The following is a 20,409-nucleotide window of genomic DNA, read 5'->3' as shown; positions in this document are numbered from 1 at the left end:
TGCGGGTACGAAGGTCTTTTAATGCAGAACACGAAAAACGGTGAACCACATTGAAGTATATATATTTGTCTCAGGATTTTCCAATTTCCAAGTCCGGGTTTTCCGTTTTTCATAAATATTTTCCTGGTTTTGGGTCCTACAATCGTCCACAAAAATTGTGAGACTGCTTTTCCTTCCCACTTCGCAATAATGCCAAAGTCTGTTTGGCGTATTTACCCAAAATAATAATAATAATAATAATAATAATCAATTTATTTAGAGTTGGCGCTACATAGCTATTTACAAAGAAATGAGCTAATCCAAGCCAACTGTTAAAACTACTACATCAACTAAATACATACGAGATTAAATACATAAAATTTTAAATACAAAATGATCCATTAAAAAACTATAAAAACCTGAGCTATTTAAAAGATAGAATTACAAAAAACCAAGCTGTGGCACGAACGTCCTACATAGTTTGCATGTACAGTCTGTGCCATTCCAGCTTTTAATTTCTTTCTTAAACTCATTAATAGATTGAGCATTCCTTATGTGCTGAGGTAAAGAGAGCCAAAGACGCTGCCCTCTATATTTGATAGTTTCGGTTCCATAAATGGTTGTTCTTACTCTTGGTACCATAAATTCATTATTATTTCTCAAATTATAAACAGCATGACGCTCGCAGAAAATCTCCCTCATAAAAGGAGGGTTGATATTTCCCTTTGTTTTAAACATTTCAATCATAAGATTTCGCAGGTGTTTTACATGAATATTTACCGAGCCATCATTTTCTAGCAGAGTGTTGAAGCTAGAATCATAGTCTTTGTATGCAATTCTCAGAGCTCTTTCGTGTATTCTATTAATCTTACTATTCAAGTGCCTACTGTGGAACATCCAGACTAGTGGACAATATTCGAATTGGCTAATTACAAATGCTCTCATTAAGATTTTAAGTTTATTAGCGTCCATGTATCCAGATATGCGAGCGAGGGCGGTGAGTTTGCTACCAGCCTTCTTACATAACTTACTGATATGTGTCTCAAAACTGAGTTTTTTGTCTATCACAACACCTAGTAGCTTTTCCTCTTCCGAGTTTTCTATGATAGAATCTCCTACATTAACTTTAACCTGTTGATTAGAACTTTTGCCAAGAATAAGTAAATGACATTTGTTTGTATTCAACTTCATAAAGTTATCAGCGAACCATTGGATAGTTATACTTGAGTCATTCTCTAGCCTTGCAATTACATTATTGAGATTTTTATCGCACGCATATAGAGTTGTATCATCCGCGTAATTGCAGATATCCGTATCCATTAAGGAGAGAAGTAAGTCATTTATGTAGATGTTAAAGAAGAGGGGACCAAGAACTGATCCTTGCGGAACACCAAGGAGCAATTGTTTGTAGGTACTGAATGATCCATTAATCTTAACTCTCTGATGCCTATTTTCCAAGTAGCTGTTAACAAGACACAGTGCTTCATGGCTGAATCCGTAAGCATCTAGTTTTGCTATAAGGAGGTCATGTTTAATACAATCAAAGGCTTTCGAGAGATCCATAAGGATTGCGCCAACATTTTCTCCCCTGTCTAAGCTTGCTTTCCATTTTTCAAGCATTCGAGCTAATGCGTGCTGCACATTGTACCCTTTACGAAAACCACATAAAAGTGACGATAAATACGATTGCATATAATCAATAATCTGTTTATCCATAAGTCTCTCAAAAACCTTTGAAACAGTTGGTAATACACTAACCGGTCTGTAATTTTTCTTATTGGTTTTCTCCTCCGATTTGTGGAGGGAAGTGACATCTGCTAGTTTTAATAGGTCGGGAAAGACACCATTTTGAATGCAGTTATTGAAAATAAGCTGCAACGATTCGGAACAAATGTCAGAGCTATTTTTCAGCACTCTCGCGGGTATATTTCCAAAGGTTGTTGCCTTTTTAGGATTAAGCCCCTCAATTTCAGAGTGCATCTGTTCCACAGTAACCTCTTGGAATTTAAAGTAGCCGTTAATTCGAGCAAAACTGCGAATTTTCCTAATGCTAGGGTGTTTTGAATATTTCATTATAGCCTTTTCTATAGGATCTGATAAACCATTTGTACTTATGGTAACCTCCCTGTTCCCTGTCAGACCTAATGAGTCAGTAATCGATATAAAATAATCGTTCATGGCTTCTGCAACTTCCTTATCATTGGAAATCATCCTATTATTATCGATAAGGGTAATATTTGAGTTCGATCGACTTTTATCGGAAAGGACAGGTTTTACAGTTTTCCAAAATTTCTTGTTGTCTGTAATATCAGAAGTATTCAAATTTTTATAGAAATTTCTTTTTTCCGTTCTAAATAATTTGACACACAAATTACGCTGTCGACGAAACGCTTCCCAATGTTCAGCTGTGCGGCTTTTATTATATCTATTTTTCAACCTAGAGCGCAGCATAGTAGCTTTACGAAGAACTCGATTCATGAAGGGACCATCATTGGCCCTTGCGTATTTTTTCTTCATCGGTGCATGCTTATCAAGTACCTTCTCAAAGCAATTTTGAAAAGAACTGTAGTCTAAATCAGTTGTTTTAATGCTAGCCAACTCTTCCTTAAGTTCTCGTTTGAAAGTCTGCTCCGAAAATTTCTTATATTCTCTATAGTTAATAACAGTAGGTCCAGCCTTTTGGTACGTCGTTTTCAAAACTGTGACTATCATTTTGTGAAAGTCAGAGAGACCTGTCGATTGTCAGCCTTGAAACAGGTTGGCTCCTTCACCAGATTTCTGAGGTCATAACTATTCATAAAAGTACGAATCTGTTGACCTGTCTCTACTGTATTAAAATCCCCAAGTAATAAAAATTTGTCATATTTTTCACTGTAATGATCAACTGCTTTGCCAAGATTTTCGAAAAAGTGTTCTTGTGATTGGGACGGTGGTCTGTAAACACTGAAAAGAAAACCTATCGAAATTATTTGGTAAACCATTCGTAATTTTTACTTAGGCTCCAGACAGACGTATTCGTGGCAATGTTGTTTGTTGAGATTTGGTGAAATAGTTGCAAATCATGTATGCAAAGACCGTATACAATAACAAGAATTCAACAACATTGCTTGAAAGGGGAGGGGGTCAAATACAATTCTAGTAGATTACTGTCAAAAATTTGTTCTGATTTTGTCACTGGTCTTTATATATTTTGTAAAGGATTGTAGGTACTCTCAAAACACCCTCTTTTTCATGTGCGCACTTCTGAAAAGTTTGCAATTTTTGGGATTATACGTAATTTGGAAGTTATCTCTTTTTCTGGTAAAGAAGGGCATAAAGGGAATATTACTGGCCCAGCATCAAGCTGTAGTTTTGTGCAGCCACTTTGAGTTTGCACTGAATTTGGCAGTGTTTCTTACGTCTTAGTAACAAAAATTACTAAGATGAAGGGAGGCCAATGAAAAAAAGTTGAAAAACTGTCAGAATTGAAATCTTTATCTTTAAATTACTTTAAAAATTATCTTTAAATTGAAAAAATCATGTTGTTTGGACCGTTCGGTCGCGAGTAACTTTGTTTTGAATATTTAGATATTTCTTTAGATTTGACCGGAATTTGCTGCTGCAGTAAAAAAATTTCACTGAAGTCAGCCCGGGCTGAGTGGGCCCGGTTTAAGTCAGCCCGGGCTGAGTGGACCCGGTCTAAGTCAGCCCGGGCTGAATGGGTATTATCATACTTTATCTTATTCACACACTTAATGATTTTGCATCGATAGAATTTGCGATATAAAATGAAAATATTCAGCAAGAGGATCAGCCATTTTTTCCCGCGCTTTTCTATATTCACTCGTCCCACTTTGTCCTATATTCAGCATAAAATTATCTTTCAAAAGCTGTACATACTATGTGGTTTTAGCAACATTTAAATTTTGAACCACTACTGATCAGTGCGCCATTATGGTATTTGCCCAAATAAGGAATTCCCAATGTCCAATTGATGGGGCTTTTTTCTGGTCATTTCCAACTTAGTATAGAACATCTGTGCCAAATCACAGCTTTATATTATTTTTATCCGGCTTAGACCGTTTTTATATCTAATTCCACTACACGGACTTAATGAAAACATTAAAATGTTGAAATACAATATGTTCGAAGGTTCGAAATTCGACGCTCGAAATTCGAGAGTTCGATGCGAAATGAAACCATAAATGCGTGGGAAATTAGGGATATGGGGAGAATTTTACTTTATGAGTGAATTCTGCGTTTTTTCTTTGCTGTTACGTGACAGGAATGCTGATACCCTGTCACCCAAACTATTGCAAGAAAATGTCAAAAAAAATTATTTGCCATTGCAAAAGTTGTATGTTAAAGCCAGCTTTGTTACAAAGCCGAAAGCAACTGCGCAGGAACAAGAAATGGAGGTGTCAAAATGAGATAAGTTGCCAACTCAGTGTCAAAAGCAAACCCAATATCTGATAACTCAGATAGCGTTTTACTTCTAAAAATCTCGTTCTAATCGTTAAACCTTTACGAGTTTCAGAAGAAATCTCAATTTTTTGTGCTAGAACATATTGCATTAAAGGATGAAACCCCTAGCTACAATGAAGGTTTCAGAAAGAAGAAGCTTACCTCGAAAATAAGAGAAAAACACGAGGTTGATAAGGACATCAGCTTGTATTTGACATTCAGTAAAAAAAATATGAAGATGATGATGATTTCATGACGTTTTCTAGGCGTTTCACGCTCTATAAGCCCACTAGTATACACTTACCTTTAGTAAGAGAGAAACTTTGAATTTTTGAAGCACAATGAATGCTAACTAGTGCAGAGTACAAAAATCTAGTATTTTGGTTACAGGCCGTGGCATAAAAGGTGTTTTTTGAGATTTGTTCTTTCTATGTTTGTAGACATTAGCTTTATTAGACATGGTGGAGGGGGGGGGGGCGGCTGAGTCTTGAGTATGAACAAGGATGGGGTTAGGCGGACAGATAGCACTGCAGCTTTGCTCAATAACGGAGGTCTATTGGAAAGGGATATTGTTTCTGGTTTACTGAGTCATCAAGCCAAGATTAAGGTTAAGCAAATTGAGGCTCAGGTTGGCTGTTCCTAATTTCCCCTAATTTTTGAGGCAGAAATTGTTTAGTTTAGAAATTTTGATAGTATTTTAGCTGGAAAAAGACAATATTTTACCAAAAATGACACATTTTTTATCAGAAAAAAACATTGGATGTTTAAAATGCAGGTATGGGTTTTTATTAGTTTGTAAATGGTTGTTCTTTATAAAAAAATAGGTTACAATGTTCTTAGGAACAACATTACTTATAACAATACTTGACAGGTCTTTCCAATGATTGAAAGTGTATTTCAAACACAAAAGTTTTTCAAAATAATTTGACAGTAGCCAAGCCTCAGATTATTCTAAACAATAGAGCTAATTCTTAACTTATTTTGTGATTTTTGACCCGTTTTAAGGCTCGTGCTCTCACGAGATTGTTCTTATAAAAAGATTGTGGAAATGGGCTTGCCTGCTCATAGATTAGTCAGATTGCTTAGCATATTCTAAACAGCAATGCTCGTGTGATTGTTTACTTCTAGAAAAGCTGCCGTCTTGTGCATTTTGCTTTTATTAGTGCATGCCCCAGAGCGAGGTAGAGCTGGGTGATCGAGGCTTCAAAGGTGAAGTTGCAAGATGGCGTCAATGTCGTCTCCTGAAGGCAGTTGGGAAGATGATTATTTGGTAGGTTATTCTACCTGTTTTGCACATTATAACAAACTGTGCCGTCTTTATATATCTCATTGCTATTTTTTGTATATTAAGGGCGGTAAAGAATTATTTTGCCATTCTTAAAGGCAGGATAAATTAGGCGGGAAAACTTGCCACAGTCCGCTGTTCTAAATTGTTTCTTTAATGTTAGGGTTTTATTGACTGCTATCAGTTTACAACAAACTTGAGGTAACTAAGAAATCTGTTATCTTCTAGTTCATACTAATTTTTTTTTCTTTAGATATGGAGAAGTCTGCAAAAAACCACTTACTAGACCCTGCCTGCTCTTTTTTGTGTTGTATTTTTGTTTGTCAACAAATTTTTAGGTATACATATAATTTTCTGTGCTTATGTTTATGTTTATTTCTGGTTAAGTTGTTTGATGTCAGCTAGTTTATAAAAGACAAACATTGCCATTCATTCTCTTATATTCTCATTTATTTATATACTTGTTATATAGAGCATCATTCATTGTCACGATAAAGCACCCTAAGATATCAGATCAATAGGCCAAAGTTTTCAGAAGATATAAGCAGTAACAATAAAGTCGAATTTAGTTGGTTTTGGTTTCAAGATCTCCCTGTTTTAAAAATTCCTTATTTTATTATAAAAGCAAGTTCCACATCTGACATAAAGCTTTTAATTTAAAATTTAATTAAAAGGGTTAAAAACCAGTTATTTTAAAAACTCTTAAGAGTACTGACAATATATTAGGTCAGTTGGTATCGCTAGATGTTGATTTTTTTCTTACTATTGATTTTTTTTATTTATTTCAGCAATCAAATGAAGATTTCACATATGAAGATCAGCAAAATGTGTTGCAAGAATGCAAAAATGTATTCAGTGCAAAAGATTGCATTATGGAACCAGTTGTTCATGAATATGTTAGAAAGTAAATCATTTTCTTTTTTTATAATTGTATTAGTATATAATATTTGATTAGAGACTGCGTGGGAAAAGAAAACTTGTTGAGCCAAGCCTTGCTCTTGTGATTAAGGATAAGATATTGAAAGCAATTTAATATTCTTCCCTGTGCCGTTTTTCAAATATAGTACATTTGCAAAGTCGCTTTTCTTCCACCTGTCCTATCCCTCCTGTAGTTTTTCATGATTTTCTACCTCTTTTTCCTCTGCCTTGACCTTTGTTCTGTCTCATTTTCCCTTCTTTTCACACAACCTTGTGTGACAAACATTTCAGTCTGATTCACAGCGTACTTCAGTTGTTTATTTACTCAGATGATTCCCTTATGGAACATTACGAAAGCCCTGGTGAAATATATATTAGTTTTACATTTAATTTATTTCAAAATTTGGTTTTTAAATGTATTGGATTATTGTAATTGTTTTGATTTGTTCCTGCCTAAAATGAATAAACAACTTTTTGAAGAATCTACTTTAAATTAATTGATACATGTAATATAAATCATTCAAAGTTATGAGTTTTATGTAAAAATGATTTCTACTTGTGACCACTATCTGACAAGGCACATAAGTCAAGTTAATACTTGCAATTCGGGGCCACCTCTGGTTTGAGCATGTGTTAATTTGACTTTGTGGAAAGCTGACATCAACATGCAGTTGAATCCCATTATCGTCAACTTGGTTATCTAAAAAAACTCTATCTGTATCTCAAACAGATTTTTATTTCCTCTCTTCCTCTCTTTTTCCTATAGGGCTTGGTATAGAAATAAAAGTCATTATTTCAAACTCGCTCATGTTAAACTGTTCGCTGTCTGGAAAGAAGTTTTTTACCCTTGAAAGAGAAAATCTGGTTATCTCGAAGAAAAAGTGACAAAACATTTCAGCTTTAAATTATCAAAGCAATGATAATTAATTTTTAAAATTGAAATGAACCTAGGTTGTCTGACAATGAATAACTTGAACAGACTTGCACTCCTTTGAAATGTCAAAATTTTACACAATTGCCATTCACCATAGCGACACAGAAACTAAATTCATCTGACCTGAGAAAGAAGATTGTCTTTGCTAATCTGCCTGTCTTTCCTTTTGGTAGATGTCCTACAATAGTTTCATTTTTCTGTGTTGTTTGGCTCTATCACAACCTTCCATTCCTCTCCAATCTTGGGCTGCCAAACGTGATTCCCTTGGATAAAGAATTCACTTTGAATTCAGTTGTGTTTACAGGGACTGCCCACCAGTCTAAAAGTGGAGAGGCTGAAATGGGTGTTCCTAAAAATTTTTGGAGGCCATGTTCTCTAGAATGCCAGAAGCGCCTCTTTTAGAAAATACTTGCTTATTTCTACTGAATTTTTATGAACAATTTAGTTCAGAGAAGATAGGACTGTAAAAATAGATAAAATTAGCTCGAGGGTAATAAAACACTAAGCTAACCAAGTTAGAAAATACTGTACATCATATCATTAAACAGATAAAACACCTAGAAAATGAACAAGAAAAGTTCCTAGTCAAGAAGAACCGCTACTACATAGCAGTAAACTATCTAAAGTTGCATAAACCTTGCAAAAAGTTTTCTAGCCTATTATTGCAAAAAGGGGGGTGCTATAGCCCCTGCTAGCCCAATGGCTGTGTGGTGCCTGTGTGTTTATAATAGGTATTTCTTCTGTTACTGCTACTCTGACACCAGAAAAAAGAAGTACTCCAAAATTTAAAGCAGATTTCATTAATAGTTTATTTTAGTTCAGTTTGATGTTAAGGAAAGCTTTGGTAATGAATGAGCTGTTTTCCTTGGTTCATATTATACTTTTGAATACAACCCCTTGTTGATAAAAAAAATCCTGAGCCCGGATATCTTGAAGTCCTGCTCTGTCAAACAAGTTTGCATTTCCTGTGCATGTTCAAGATATTGGGACTCAACTTTATGTGTTTATTTTGCTTTATCTTTCAGATTTCTTGAGTCATCAGGGCTACCAGAGGAATTTGTTCAGTTATTGGCAGATAACTACACTGGAACTGCACAAGCAGCAAACCTTTTGGCTGACTGGCTGATTGTTGCAGGCAAGTCAATTGAGTCACTGATTATGTCCAAGTTTAATATGAATTTTCCTTCCTTGGTAGCAACTGAAACCTTTTCACAAAAATAAATAGAAGCAGTTCTGTTTTTACTTTCTCATAAATGAATTAAGCTCGATTTGTTTTTTCATTTGTGTTTATTAATAGTTGGTTTGAGGGTGATGAGAATATATAAATTTTGTAAACGATTTAAAAGCACATATAAATTTTTGTTTTTGAGAAACAATTTTCTAAAGAAGAAAATTGGTTTCTCAAGGCAATGATGAGCTTTTTAGCTAAATTTAACCCAAACATTATCTTTACTCAAGGGGTTCGAAAATATTTTTATATGTGAATTTTTTGGTTTGGAGTTTACAAAATATGTAGTAATAAGTATGGAACAATGTTCAAAATGACGGTATAAACTATGTATGTTTATTAAGGCTCTTCACTTAATATCAATTTTATCATATGTCAATTCCCCCTTCTAAGACAAGATTGTTGCACATTTTCAGGTTGTGATGTAAGTGAAGTCCAAGATGTTGTAGAGCAACATTTAAAAGATATGATTCTCAAGCATTTTGACCCAAAAAAGGCAGATTCTATTTTTACTGCTGCTGGTCAGGTAATTGTATTGTACAGTTACATAATACATTTCTTGACAGTGTCATGCACATAGTTTTTTAGTGGATGTCTCTTATGGTGCATTTTTGCTTTTTTATCTTGTTTTCTAATTTTGGAGCATAGATATAGATAAACACACCCCTTCTCCACTTGTGTTTTAAATATGTTTATGTTACAATAATTTTTCAAAGAGCTTTATGTTTTGTTCTTTTATAATTATAAAGAGTTTTGATTTAGAAAGAAACATCCCCTTCTCCATGTTTTCAAATATCTTTCTGATAATGTCTCAAGAGCTATTTACCTGTAGTTCTAGTATTAATAGGATGTCTAGAGCTGAGGGGGGAATTGCCAAGCCTTTATATGTAACCAAAACCCATGGTTATCATCTTTCACTTCTTGCTATTGTTTTTGCCAATTATTAATAGGTCCCTGGTACTAGGTCCCTGGTTTTGATTTTCTTGAGTATTTTTCAAAAATAGGGTGCCTTTAGATTTCTTTATGTTTTATTTATGTTTAATTACTGTTTATTTTGTTTCAAGAAAATTACAATGTCTGTTTGATATTACAATGTTGTTATCAAATAAATATCTTGCTTAGACTCCTGACTGGATTGAAGGAATGATTGCACATCCACCTTGGAGAAAGTTATTCTATGAGCTTGCAGAAAAGAATCCTGACTGCCTTCTACTAAATTTTTCAATAAAGGTAAGCAATTTATCTTGGTGTTTGTCAAAATTTCTCAGACATACCAAGCAAGGTTGTTATTTTATTCTTACTTGCAGGTGCTTTATTTGCTAATTTGTAAAGGGGCATATTCTGTATGTTTTGTCAGGCAATATTAGGGATAAACTGGTTTACTCTGAGGAAGCTCTGCATACGACGGCAGAATATCAGTATAATATTTATAATTTACTTGTAATATTGGTTGTTTTTTGGTGCATTGTGGTGTTCCTTATTCTTATGATTTATCCACTTTGTCACAAGCATTCTTTGAAGTCTATCATGCAGTCTTGGTACCATGGCATTTTCATTCCTTACAAAATTAGGCATCCTGATCAATCTTGAACTAGTCACAAATGGCTAAAGATTAACCTGGGTGCTTACTGTGTTACAAGGGAACCTTGATTCAAGGATAATTTCTTTGCCAGAAAATGACTGGAATCAATTGCAATATAAAAAGAAAAAATGTTCGAGACTATCAAAAATTAGAATCAAGAAAGTTTAATCAAAAAGGGATGATTATCAAATGATATGATTTGCACTTTGTTTGTCTTTGATTCAAACTTCTGATAGAAGATTGCAAAACATTTGATATAGTACACTTTAAATAAGGTAACTCAACTGCAGCACTTTGTACTAATCCTGCTAAGAGTTGTCCCGCTCTACATACTTGAGTGTGCTCTTTTTTGTCTGTATGTCTTTAACAGATTTGCTGTGGTAGTTATAACTGCACTGTGTAGTAAATGGCTATAGAATTTTTATTAAAAACATGCATTCAAAGATAGTAACCAATTATAATTATATATCAAAAGGGTATCTGTTTAAGGACTCCTGCCAACATTGCAGTAATTTTGAATTTTTTATGGTTCCCTTAAAAATAATTTTTTTAACTAAGTTCTGTCCTTTTGCTTTAAGTTTCCTTAAATTGTAGAAAATTCAAATTGAGTATCAGACCTTGTTGTGATTTTTGTAGCTGATATCTGATGCTGGATATCAAACAGAAATCGGTAGCATGTCATCTGCCTGCAACCAGATCGATGTTTTTGCAAGAGTTTTGAAAACTTTGGTGATGAATTACATAAATGGGAGGAGCGATAATGACAATTCTGTCAATGAAATTGCTGTAAGTTTAAATTTTATATTCTTTGATATTCTACTTACATGTCTTCTGTTTTTTCTATTCTCTTCTTCTTTTTTCTTAACTTTTTCAATTTTTTTTCTGCTTCTCTTTTTCGTTCCCTTTTTTCTCAGCCTTTGCTTTTTGTTGTTCCACTGTATAAATATCCTTTTTTCCCTTTCTACTTCTCCAATTTCTTTTTCTTCTTTTATCTTCATCTTCTTTCTCGCCTCCCCTTTCTCTTCTGCATATACTTCTTGTTGTTCTACTGCATCGTTTGCTAAAAATCACCTGCTGAGCAGCATTTTTATTTCCTAATATTTTGAACCAGTAGCGAGTTATTTGTATTTTTTTTGACTGTTTGTTTCGCCAAAGCTAGAAAATTAAAGCTTCAATTTGGTGCTATATGCCTTCAAATTTGATAAAGTTGTTATTCTGTATCAATCATTTTAAATCCCACATCAGCAGTATCAAGCAAAATGCATTTCTGATTTTCTGATATTTGGCCTAATAAATTTCCATTTAGAGAGCTGCATGTCATGGAAAACATACTTATCTGTTCACACAATATGTACTCAATTATTTGTCTCGTACAACTAAAAATGGAACGTGTCTAAAGAGATTGAGCCAAGAGTTACAGGAGGCTGCTGTCCAAAGGTTTGTTCAAAGTCACGTTGCTATCGACAAAATTTTAATACAAATAAAACGATGTGCTACAATCTCTTCATTGTTTCAGCAACCAGTTGTGATGTAGAGAACATATCTAACTTGCTCAAAGCAAAAAGCCTTTAACAACATAATACGCATTCAGAACATCTTGGCATTCTCGATTTTTGGAAAAAAAATTTGACAACCCCCTTCTTTCTCAAAGTAGATTTAAATGGCAGGCCTGCAGTGTTCAATTTTGAGTCAGTTGGCGTCAGTTGATAACCAAAAAAGCTTTCGAGTCAACCTATATGGAAAAGCTTAACTACTGAGGTGTTATGATGACAATATCTATTGCCATGTAAATAGGTTTCAGAAAGACTTGTAATTAATGCAAAATTGAAAAATCTTCATCAAAACTACGTTAGGCCATCATTTGCTAGTGAGTCATTAAGTGCAATCGACAGTTACTAAAGTGGCTTCAGCCACCCGTCAATCAAAAGTTGACCAATCAACAGATGTGATACCGTCCAGGTGCTTCTTGATTGGCTAATAGTTTATGGTAGATAGGATAAGCCGCTTTAGTATCTGTGTGTTGTCTTTAAAAGTCTTTTCGTTGTTTGTCTGTACTCGCAAAAATGTCCATTGCTTTAATAGAACCGGGGAGGAAGGAAGTTGTGGGATAGAGTTCGTGAATTTGACAATAGAGACTCCAGATGGTATTTAGTTGCTAGTAGGTTTGCCGAAACTTCAACTGTTTCGCAATATGTCTTCAGCTGTCAATAGGAATTCCTCAAGCCTGTCAAGGCGTATTAGGGTGTCTTTATGCACCATGATGAGATTGCCTAACATATCAAAGAGAAAGATCTGCGAGGAAATACTTTGTTACAGGAACACTTTGCAATCGCTATCAGATGTCTAGCTTTCCAAGCCTAAGCATTAAAAGACCTGTTTGTTAATATGGGTGCCACTGCTCGATTTTTCACGTCTAGATTGCAGCTTGATATAGACTTGTTCCTTTCCAGTGGACGTGACGTTTGGAACATCACTATGTCTTTAAATGGTGGCTCTGTGTATCCTGCAGTTGCTGCATCGCTCATCTCGATGCTGTCCAGAAAGCAGTTAAATCCCGGTGACATTACAACGGTATGATTTGAGAAATATAAGTAGAGAAAAGACACATGATAATTATAGAGTAGTAAGTTGTCCCCAAATTGTTCATTATTGGTTGATGAGCACACCTTTCAGTGTGCAAAAAACTGTCGAGAGAGTTGTGCCTCTCCTGTTCTTCCTGGGAGTTAATGGTTGTTTGACCTGCTTAGACTTTAAAAGAGGATTACAACTGTTAGCTTAAGCAAAATAGAGAAAAACATAATAAAGGTATTACCTATATCTTGAAGATTGTAGACTATTTGTTATTCATCATTTGCTCAGTTTGTCTGCTCACTTATGCATCACATCATATCATATTAATTAAACTTTTACTTTTTAATTTTACTGTATTCCTTTTTTTCTGTGCTCCTCTCTTGACCGGATATGCCTCGAAATGTCATATCTGGTGACACAAGGGAGAATCAAGCAAATTAGTGAAAGCCCACTGTTTCCTTGTATCTCAGTAAGGGCGACCTCCAGTAAGAAATTAAGTCTTCTTCTCGCCATGTTGTTTTCCTTTTTTTTACACAATGTAGAATCTTGAGGTTTTGTTTGTTTGGTTGAAGTTTCATCAACCTTCTTTTAATACTCCTTTTTCTGTTGCAATTTTTGTACATCACACTCATTTTTTCTAAGAAACAAAGGTCGATGTTGAGTACTCCAGTTTCTTAATGTTATGGAAGTTTCAATACTCATTGTTACTTAAGTGTTACTTGATCATGATGTCATGAATGATGTCATGAAATGTTCGTGACCTTTTTTATGCTGTATTTAGATGTGGGAAGTTTATTTTTATCCCTTGTGTCTTATTTTCTAGGCCAACAGGGCAATCATGTTCTTGGATTTTATAAAATTTCGTTGCTCTCAGTTTTGTCACGATTTAATAGTTTCTTAATTTGTTTGCTTCGAGTACTGAAGTTTTTTAATTTTGTCTGCCTGTCCAGTACTCGTTTCTTATAGCCAGTTTCTTATGAAAAAATAAGTGTATATTAAATTTTGTTTCAGCTCTACAAAGCCTATTCGAGTCAAGATGCACCTTCCGTAGAGCTGATAAGAGTTCCAACATTTCTAGGTAGGCTCGCATAATTAAGTACAGAAATCTTGATCATTGGTTGTTATACATTAAACACATACATTAATGATTAAACACAAGCGGCAGGAACACAATATAATAAACACAAGGAGCAGGAGCCTTGTTATTTATAACGATACACTGGAATCGCTGGCTTCTTCGTTGATATATTTGACCTATCTGTTTTTGACATCAGTTTCTGATTCAAACTCACTTCAATAAATTGCATTCTAGGTCTGCTAGTTGACAGTCTCTTCAAGCCAGGATCACACATAAACCCTGAACACAAGTCCAAATACACGTATATACTTGGCTATAGTGCAGCAGTATACGAGAACTGGAAAAACGGCGTCCGTTTGTCAGTTTCCAAAGACGAGCTAAAAGGCACTGTGCAGGCCATTGACAGAGTACATTCCGTTTGCAGCCGTGAAATCGGGGGGACTCTGCAGCTGTCGTCTGAAGTCGGCATGCTGTACCAGTGTATAAGGTACGATGGCCACTTGATTGGGAATAGAGGTGACGAGGGAGGGGCTGTTAGTTGCTCAATTGTCGGGAGTTAAATAATGGTAACATTCGAGAAGTGATTTCGGGGCTAATAAAATTGAGAAATGAATCCATTTACTTCTTACTTGGTTAATTGATAGAAAAGTCACTGCTAACGGGGTCAAACATGATTAATCTGTTTGTATTCATCAGCTAAGAAGAGGTGTCTGGGCATAGCGTTATGAATAAAAGCTTGACCCCATTTTTGCACAGAATCAGAAGAGTTTCAGAAGGTACATTATTAACTCACTCTGATCGACGAAAGAGACGTTTAAATGGGAGAAATATGCTGTGCCACTACAAACTGAGTTAGTGCCAACATGTTGCTAATCATTCAAAAAAAATAGAATGATCTTAATTGTAAAAGGTGCAAATAAATGGTTCAGTTACAACAGCGAAATTGTGCTTTTCAGTATCGAATAACCTTCACTCTAGGATGGCCTTGATAGGATGTCACATGAACTGGTCGCCTATCTAAATTGCCTTTTGACTTAAACAAAACTAAGTGTTATCCCTCTCCTCTCAGCCTCTCCCTTTTTTCTGATCTTAGGGCTGTGCTAAGGCTTATAGTTCTCTCTTTAGAAAGCAAACTAGAATAACTTTCTTTTAAAAATATCTCTTGCTTGTTACGTAACAACTTTTTTAAAACTACTTCAATAGACATTGTTTTTGTTTAAGATCCCTTGATAACCAAAGATTTAAAAACATTACTTTTGTAAATATAAGTATCTACAAAATAAAAACATTAATAAAAACATTAACTACTTTTTCATTTATCTTCCTATTACACTCATTGTTTAGGTATCCTGTAGTTGCCATGGGAATCCTACGATGGGTCGAAGAATGCCTTTCAGGCAATAATTATCTAAAAGTTATGACCGATTCGACCCCGATTCATTTGGTCCTCCTTGATGAGGTATGAACGCGATGATCTGTTTCACTATCAGTATCTTTGAAATGAAAGACTCTTCGTGCTTTTCATCTGTCATTTCGCTTCTTAGACACAAAAATATGTCTTTGTAATTCGATGTTTTCAATTTGTTTAGCCAAGACATACGAAATCAACTGGTGGCCTATCTAAATTGCCTTTCGACTTTAACAAAACTAAGTGTTATCTCTTGAATTTTTTGTACATAGTAGGTAGCAAAGAAACTAGATCACATGATTACATGTTTACTTTATTAATCAAGATATGTTGAATATATCTTGCCTTTGACTCTTTAATGTCCTCAATTTTATCAGATATCGTTTATTAAATAAGAAATATGATGAAAATCAGGCCTGCTTGTGTTGCTTTTACAATGTTTACAGACCAGTTTTACAATACATTCTACCACTTTCTTGGTATACATTTCTTCCTGTACTACAAAGACAGACCCCTCTTAATATTGGATTTTATTTCCCAGGTTAGCACTTGTCATCCTATACAGCATCCGCTTGTTCTGAAATTGTTGATTAAACTATTTTCTGCGAGTTATCCAGGGCTGGAAACTCTAGTTGAGGTAATTATACATCGTTTTGTACCCAAATAAGTTTTAAGCATTTTGAATAAATTAACAAGTACCTAATCGGGAGAGGAAAGTAAAATAGATGTTTTCGGGTACATTTGATCACGCATATTTGACATCCGCAAAAATAGCAACCCTTCAGTATGTTCAAAAATGCTTTGTAGTTCGTAGTTTGAACACAGTTGATTGGTAGACTCTCTCTGAGTCTGGCTTGGATTACAGGGCCATGCTTCATCGCATCTAAAATTGTTTAAAGTTGCCGCAAGATATGCGTAACAACTGGCGAATGTGTGGGGTTGGATGTAACGTCGCAGTTCTTACTTGCTCATCTAAATGGAGATCCTCAAAGATCCAAAAACAGCCCTATGCATCGCAGCAATGGTACTTTTTTCTTAGACAGAAACTAAGTATAGCATGTAGAATGCTGTTTTCATTTACCAAATCTTTCTAGCCACTCACAACACCATGCTGTTCTCCGGGATATGTGCTCTACCTAACGACCTTTCCACAACATTGAAAGCACATTTACGGGACTCATCTTAACCTTTACCCAGCTCAATCCTGGAACATTAAAAGCTGCAAAGCTTCAATGGCAATTCTCTTTCGATAGCTTGAGCTTTAAATAAAAGTTTAAAATGTTCAACGCACTGGCCACATATTTTAAGTATTACAATCATATATGGCTCAAGATATTTATTGTTTTGTCAGACACCTTCCGCTTTAAGAAAAGGTTTTTAATAATTTAAACTGTGCAAGTTGTGAATTTTTGCGTCATTATGAATTTAAAATTGCTACTAACACTTCTTGCTATTTTAAGTGTCTTTAATAGGTTTTAAAACCTCTGTTTAAAATTGCATTTTTGTCTTATGTTTATAGCTAGAATTTAAAAAGACAATTTTGGATCGTCTTGTTCACATGCTCAGCCGTGGTTACGTCATCCCCGTTGTTCAGTTCATAAGGAACTGCATGGATAGCCAAATTACTGATATCTCGTTGATTAGGCATTTTGTAATAGAGGTATGTTCGCATCCTTTTTAATATTCCTCATGTACAAAGTAAAAGCTGGTTTTTATCTTAACATTTTCTAGTATGAAAGCTGCATAAAACTTAGCAATACAGTATTCTCTCCAATTAGCGGACACCGTCGAGGCCAGAGCAAGGTGTCCGCTAATTGGAAGTGTCCGCCTTTTAGAGTTTCCGTTAATTGGAGAGAATACTTTATTTACAAGTCATAGGCTCAATTGAAAATTCTTCTCCAGCAGCAATTTGAATCTGTTTATGACTTTTTTTGACCATTTTGTTAAAACTTTCGTAAAAACATTTTGCTGAATTTGCACAAAGATGAGTTGCAATTTAGAATATTCCGCTAGGCATTTTTATGTCTAATACCTTTCGGCATTAATTCATTGGTTGCCGTTTTAACTTTTTACTGAGTTCTGGCAAAGCTCTGTGTGTACATCGTTGAACTCGAGTAAAAATCTTTTTTGAAATTGTCTGGTTCTACTCTCGAAGTCAATTCATAATTACCTCTGTAAAACACCTATCCGATCGATATGATAGATTGAGTATGTTATATATTCTTTTGTTTCATTTTTGCCTTTATAGTACGAGAAACAGGATGGCTCTAAATTACATCTCTAAGTTCCATGCTCAAACTGACCAACAGGAAATGGTCCTTTTTCCTGTGTTTCTGTCTGTTAATTTGCTATTTTCTATGTAAGCGTTATGTTTAACCTTGCATATATTTTAATGTTTACTGTTCTACGAGCTAATCAGATTATCTTCAACGTTCATTGCTAAATTTCTAGGTTCTTGAAATGATTGCGCCTCCCTATTCGAGAGAGTTCATTGATATCTTCCTGCCAATCGTGAAGAACGAATCGATTACTGGCATTCTGAAAACTGCAGACAAAAAAGACGATGTGTCGAGGTTTCTGTGTAAGTCGTGCGAAAATATTTTTTAAAGCATTTCGGTAAACCATTATCAGGAATTTTGCAAATAGATGGGCTAGAATTCATTCTAAAATTCATCCTTGGCGCAATGCTTTTTAAGAGGATTATTTGCGAAAGTTTGTTTGTATGACCAAAGTTGCCTTCTTCTATTCAAATCACTGTCAGCGGCTGACATTTGTACTCCGATTTCGCAATAAATACATGGATTGATTTAAGCGAAATGATAAATAAAGACATACAAACTAAGTATCCTCGTAGTCTGGTAATTCTACAAATCGCTTTTTGCAATATACTCCGTTAAACGGACCGCAAATCAAAACAGATTCTAACTAATGCATCTTTATGGCGAGTGTTTTACAAAACTCTTTGATAGCATCTTGTCTTGATCTTCTGCGAAAACTAACATTGTACTCGCAGTCCTAATGTTATGATATATTCAAATTTTAATGCTCTCCTTGTGTATTACTATGAATTGGGTTAAAAAATTAAGTAGCTGTGGCTTCTTTATGATGAATGTCTGCTGTAATAGCAATTTTTCTAGAAGGATTTGTATTGGCTGAAACACCAGGGTAATGCTTTAACCACAAACAAAGATTTAATAATGCTAGGGCTGAAAATCAACCCGGGTTGACGTTTCTCGTGTAAATGTGCCCTTTACTTATTGGAACTATTTGTTTCTTTCTCACAGTACACTGCGCAAAAGGTTGAAAGCTGAAAATGTGCATGGAAGAGGGTTCAGGTTTGTGAGCTACATAACCTATGATGAAAAACTGCGCCACAATGCAAGCGAGAAGAATGTTACCTTTTTGGTATTCCCAAGAAAAGGTTTGCTTTCAATGCACCGTTGTTGGTCAAATTCATAGTTGATACTGTGTTAGGGAATGGGTTAACGGGAGCTACAATTCTAAAAGACATCGAATGCAGTTCACGTCATTAGAGATATCAGATCGAAGTCTTCTATTGTCATTGGATGGTTGTGATTGGAGCCTTGCAGATCATTTTGTGCCTCGGTTTTCTTCAATTCATGTTAAAAGAATAGTTTGGTTTAGAAACTCAGACCCCATCATCCTCGAAGCACATTCGTTTATTTTCCTCTTGGCAACCATCTGCTGCGATGATCCTGAATGTGTTCTCTAATCCTGAACTACATCTACAAGTCTGGAGACAGTCTGCTATAGCCAAAACCTTTTCAAGAATCGGTCATTTCCAGTAATACAAGCATCAGATCAATTCACCAATTTCCGAAATTAATGGTCTTAGCTGTGAAGCCTCGTGGCTTTATTAGGCAACCATTTTCAATAACGTGCTGATGAAGACTTGATGGAAATGCTCTTCTTTAGATAACAATATCATTACGCAGCATTCTCCAATACGTTGCTTGTTTTTAAGCCAGTGTCAAAAGTTCCTTTGTTGATGTTAAGAAATGTTATTATGTAAATAGATGTACATAATAGACTTGCGTAAAAATAAATTGGGTTTTTGAATATGACTTTTTCATAAGGATCAATGAGACTCGAGGTGCCCTCCGCGCAGAGTTTACGGAGGAGAGAGCAAGAAGGCTAACTGCATTTCTCTCTCCTCTGTGAAGTATCCTCTGCAGGCTTGTTTAAGGGGTATCGTGAAAACAGTGGAGCCTAAGAGAAGCAAAGAGCAAGAAGCATGGAGCTAGTGAGTTATGGATCACTCTTTAGATAAGAAAGAAGATTGACATGAACGCACAATTGTGAAAAGAACTATTTCTTTTCATTGCACATTTCTGATTTTACATAACTTTTGCGCACTTTTTAGAGTGTTTACATATACTTCCCCATAAGCAGAATACAAACAATACCATGCGATCTATTACAAAGAATAACAGTGTCGAAGGTATATCAAAACAGAACAGTTTTCAATGGGTGTATAGACGGATTAAAAGATTTACGTAGGTGAAATCACCCTATGTTATTGGCGGCAGGAGTTATTCAATCATTCACAGAGGAACTGACAAACTGGCTGGGTAGCAAGCTTTGGTATGACTTCGTAGGACATTAAAAGCAAGGCATTGAATAGAGAAGGAAAGCCAGAATGTCTGACATTGAAATTGTCTATGGTTGTTTACAGGCTTTACATATATTAGTTTTAGCCTTACAACCAGTATAGTATTTGCATAATACTGCACTGTAAATCGTTTCTTATGCAGATTACTCTCATTTTCATCCGGTTTTGATCACTGTAAATATTCTTTATAATAATCAAGTGCTGTAATCTATAAGTTAGAAATGGCCCTTTATCGCCTGTAATTATTCTTACTGATTTAAAGAAAAGCCGAAGAAATGCATAAAAAGATAATCGGTGGGTTTATTGTTGTTTCAGTGCAATGAATTTGCTCTAAAACGTTGTCTGCATCA

At 35.1% G+C, this 20,409-nt stretch overlaps 1 protein-coding gene across 1 annotated transcript; it reads left to right on the top strand.

The window, feature by feature from the left end:
* The first annotated feature begins 5,559 nt into the window (after positions 1 to 5,559).
* LOC135695962 (negative elongation factor D) lies at positions 5,560 to 20,350 on the top strand. The gene is made up of 15 exons (XM_065215196.2): positions 5,560 to 5,692; positions 6,496 to 6,611; positions 8,585 to 8,694; positions 9,204 to 9,313; positions 9,910 to 10,017; positions 11,006 to 11,155; positions 11,676 to 11,806; positions 12,820 to 12,940; positions 13,952 to 14,018; positions 14,253 to 14,505; positions 15,363 to 15,477; positions 15,968 to 16,063; positions 16,946 to 17,086; positions 17,878 to 18,007; positions 18,711 to 20,350. The coding sequence occupies exons 1-15, from the start codon at positions 5,645 to 5,647 to the stop codon at positions 18,728 to 18,730; spliced, it is 1,716 nt and encodes a 571-aa protein (XP_065071268.1). The 5' UTR covers positions 5,560 to 5,644; the 3' UTR covers positions 18,731 to 20,350.
* The last annotated feature ends 59 nt before the right edge of the window (positions 20,351 to 20,409 follow it).

Source organism: Rhopilema esculentum, chromosome 14 (genome assembly GCF_057945365.1).
Source record: "Rhopilema esculentum isolate cy_ngs chromosome 14, ASM5794536v1, whole genome shotgun sequence".
Taxonomy (NCBI): Eukaryota; Metazoa; Cnidaria; class Scyphozoa; order Rhizostomeae; family Rhizostomatidae; genus Rhopilema; species Rhopilema esculentum.
The sequence above is the reverse complement of the archived record's forward strand: the minus strand, read 5'-3'. Positions and strand labels throughout refer to the sequence as shown.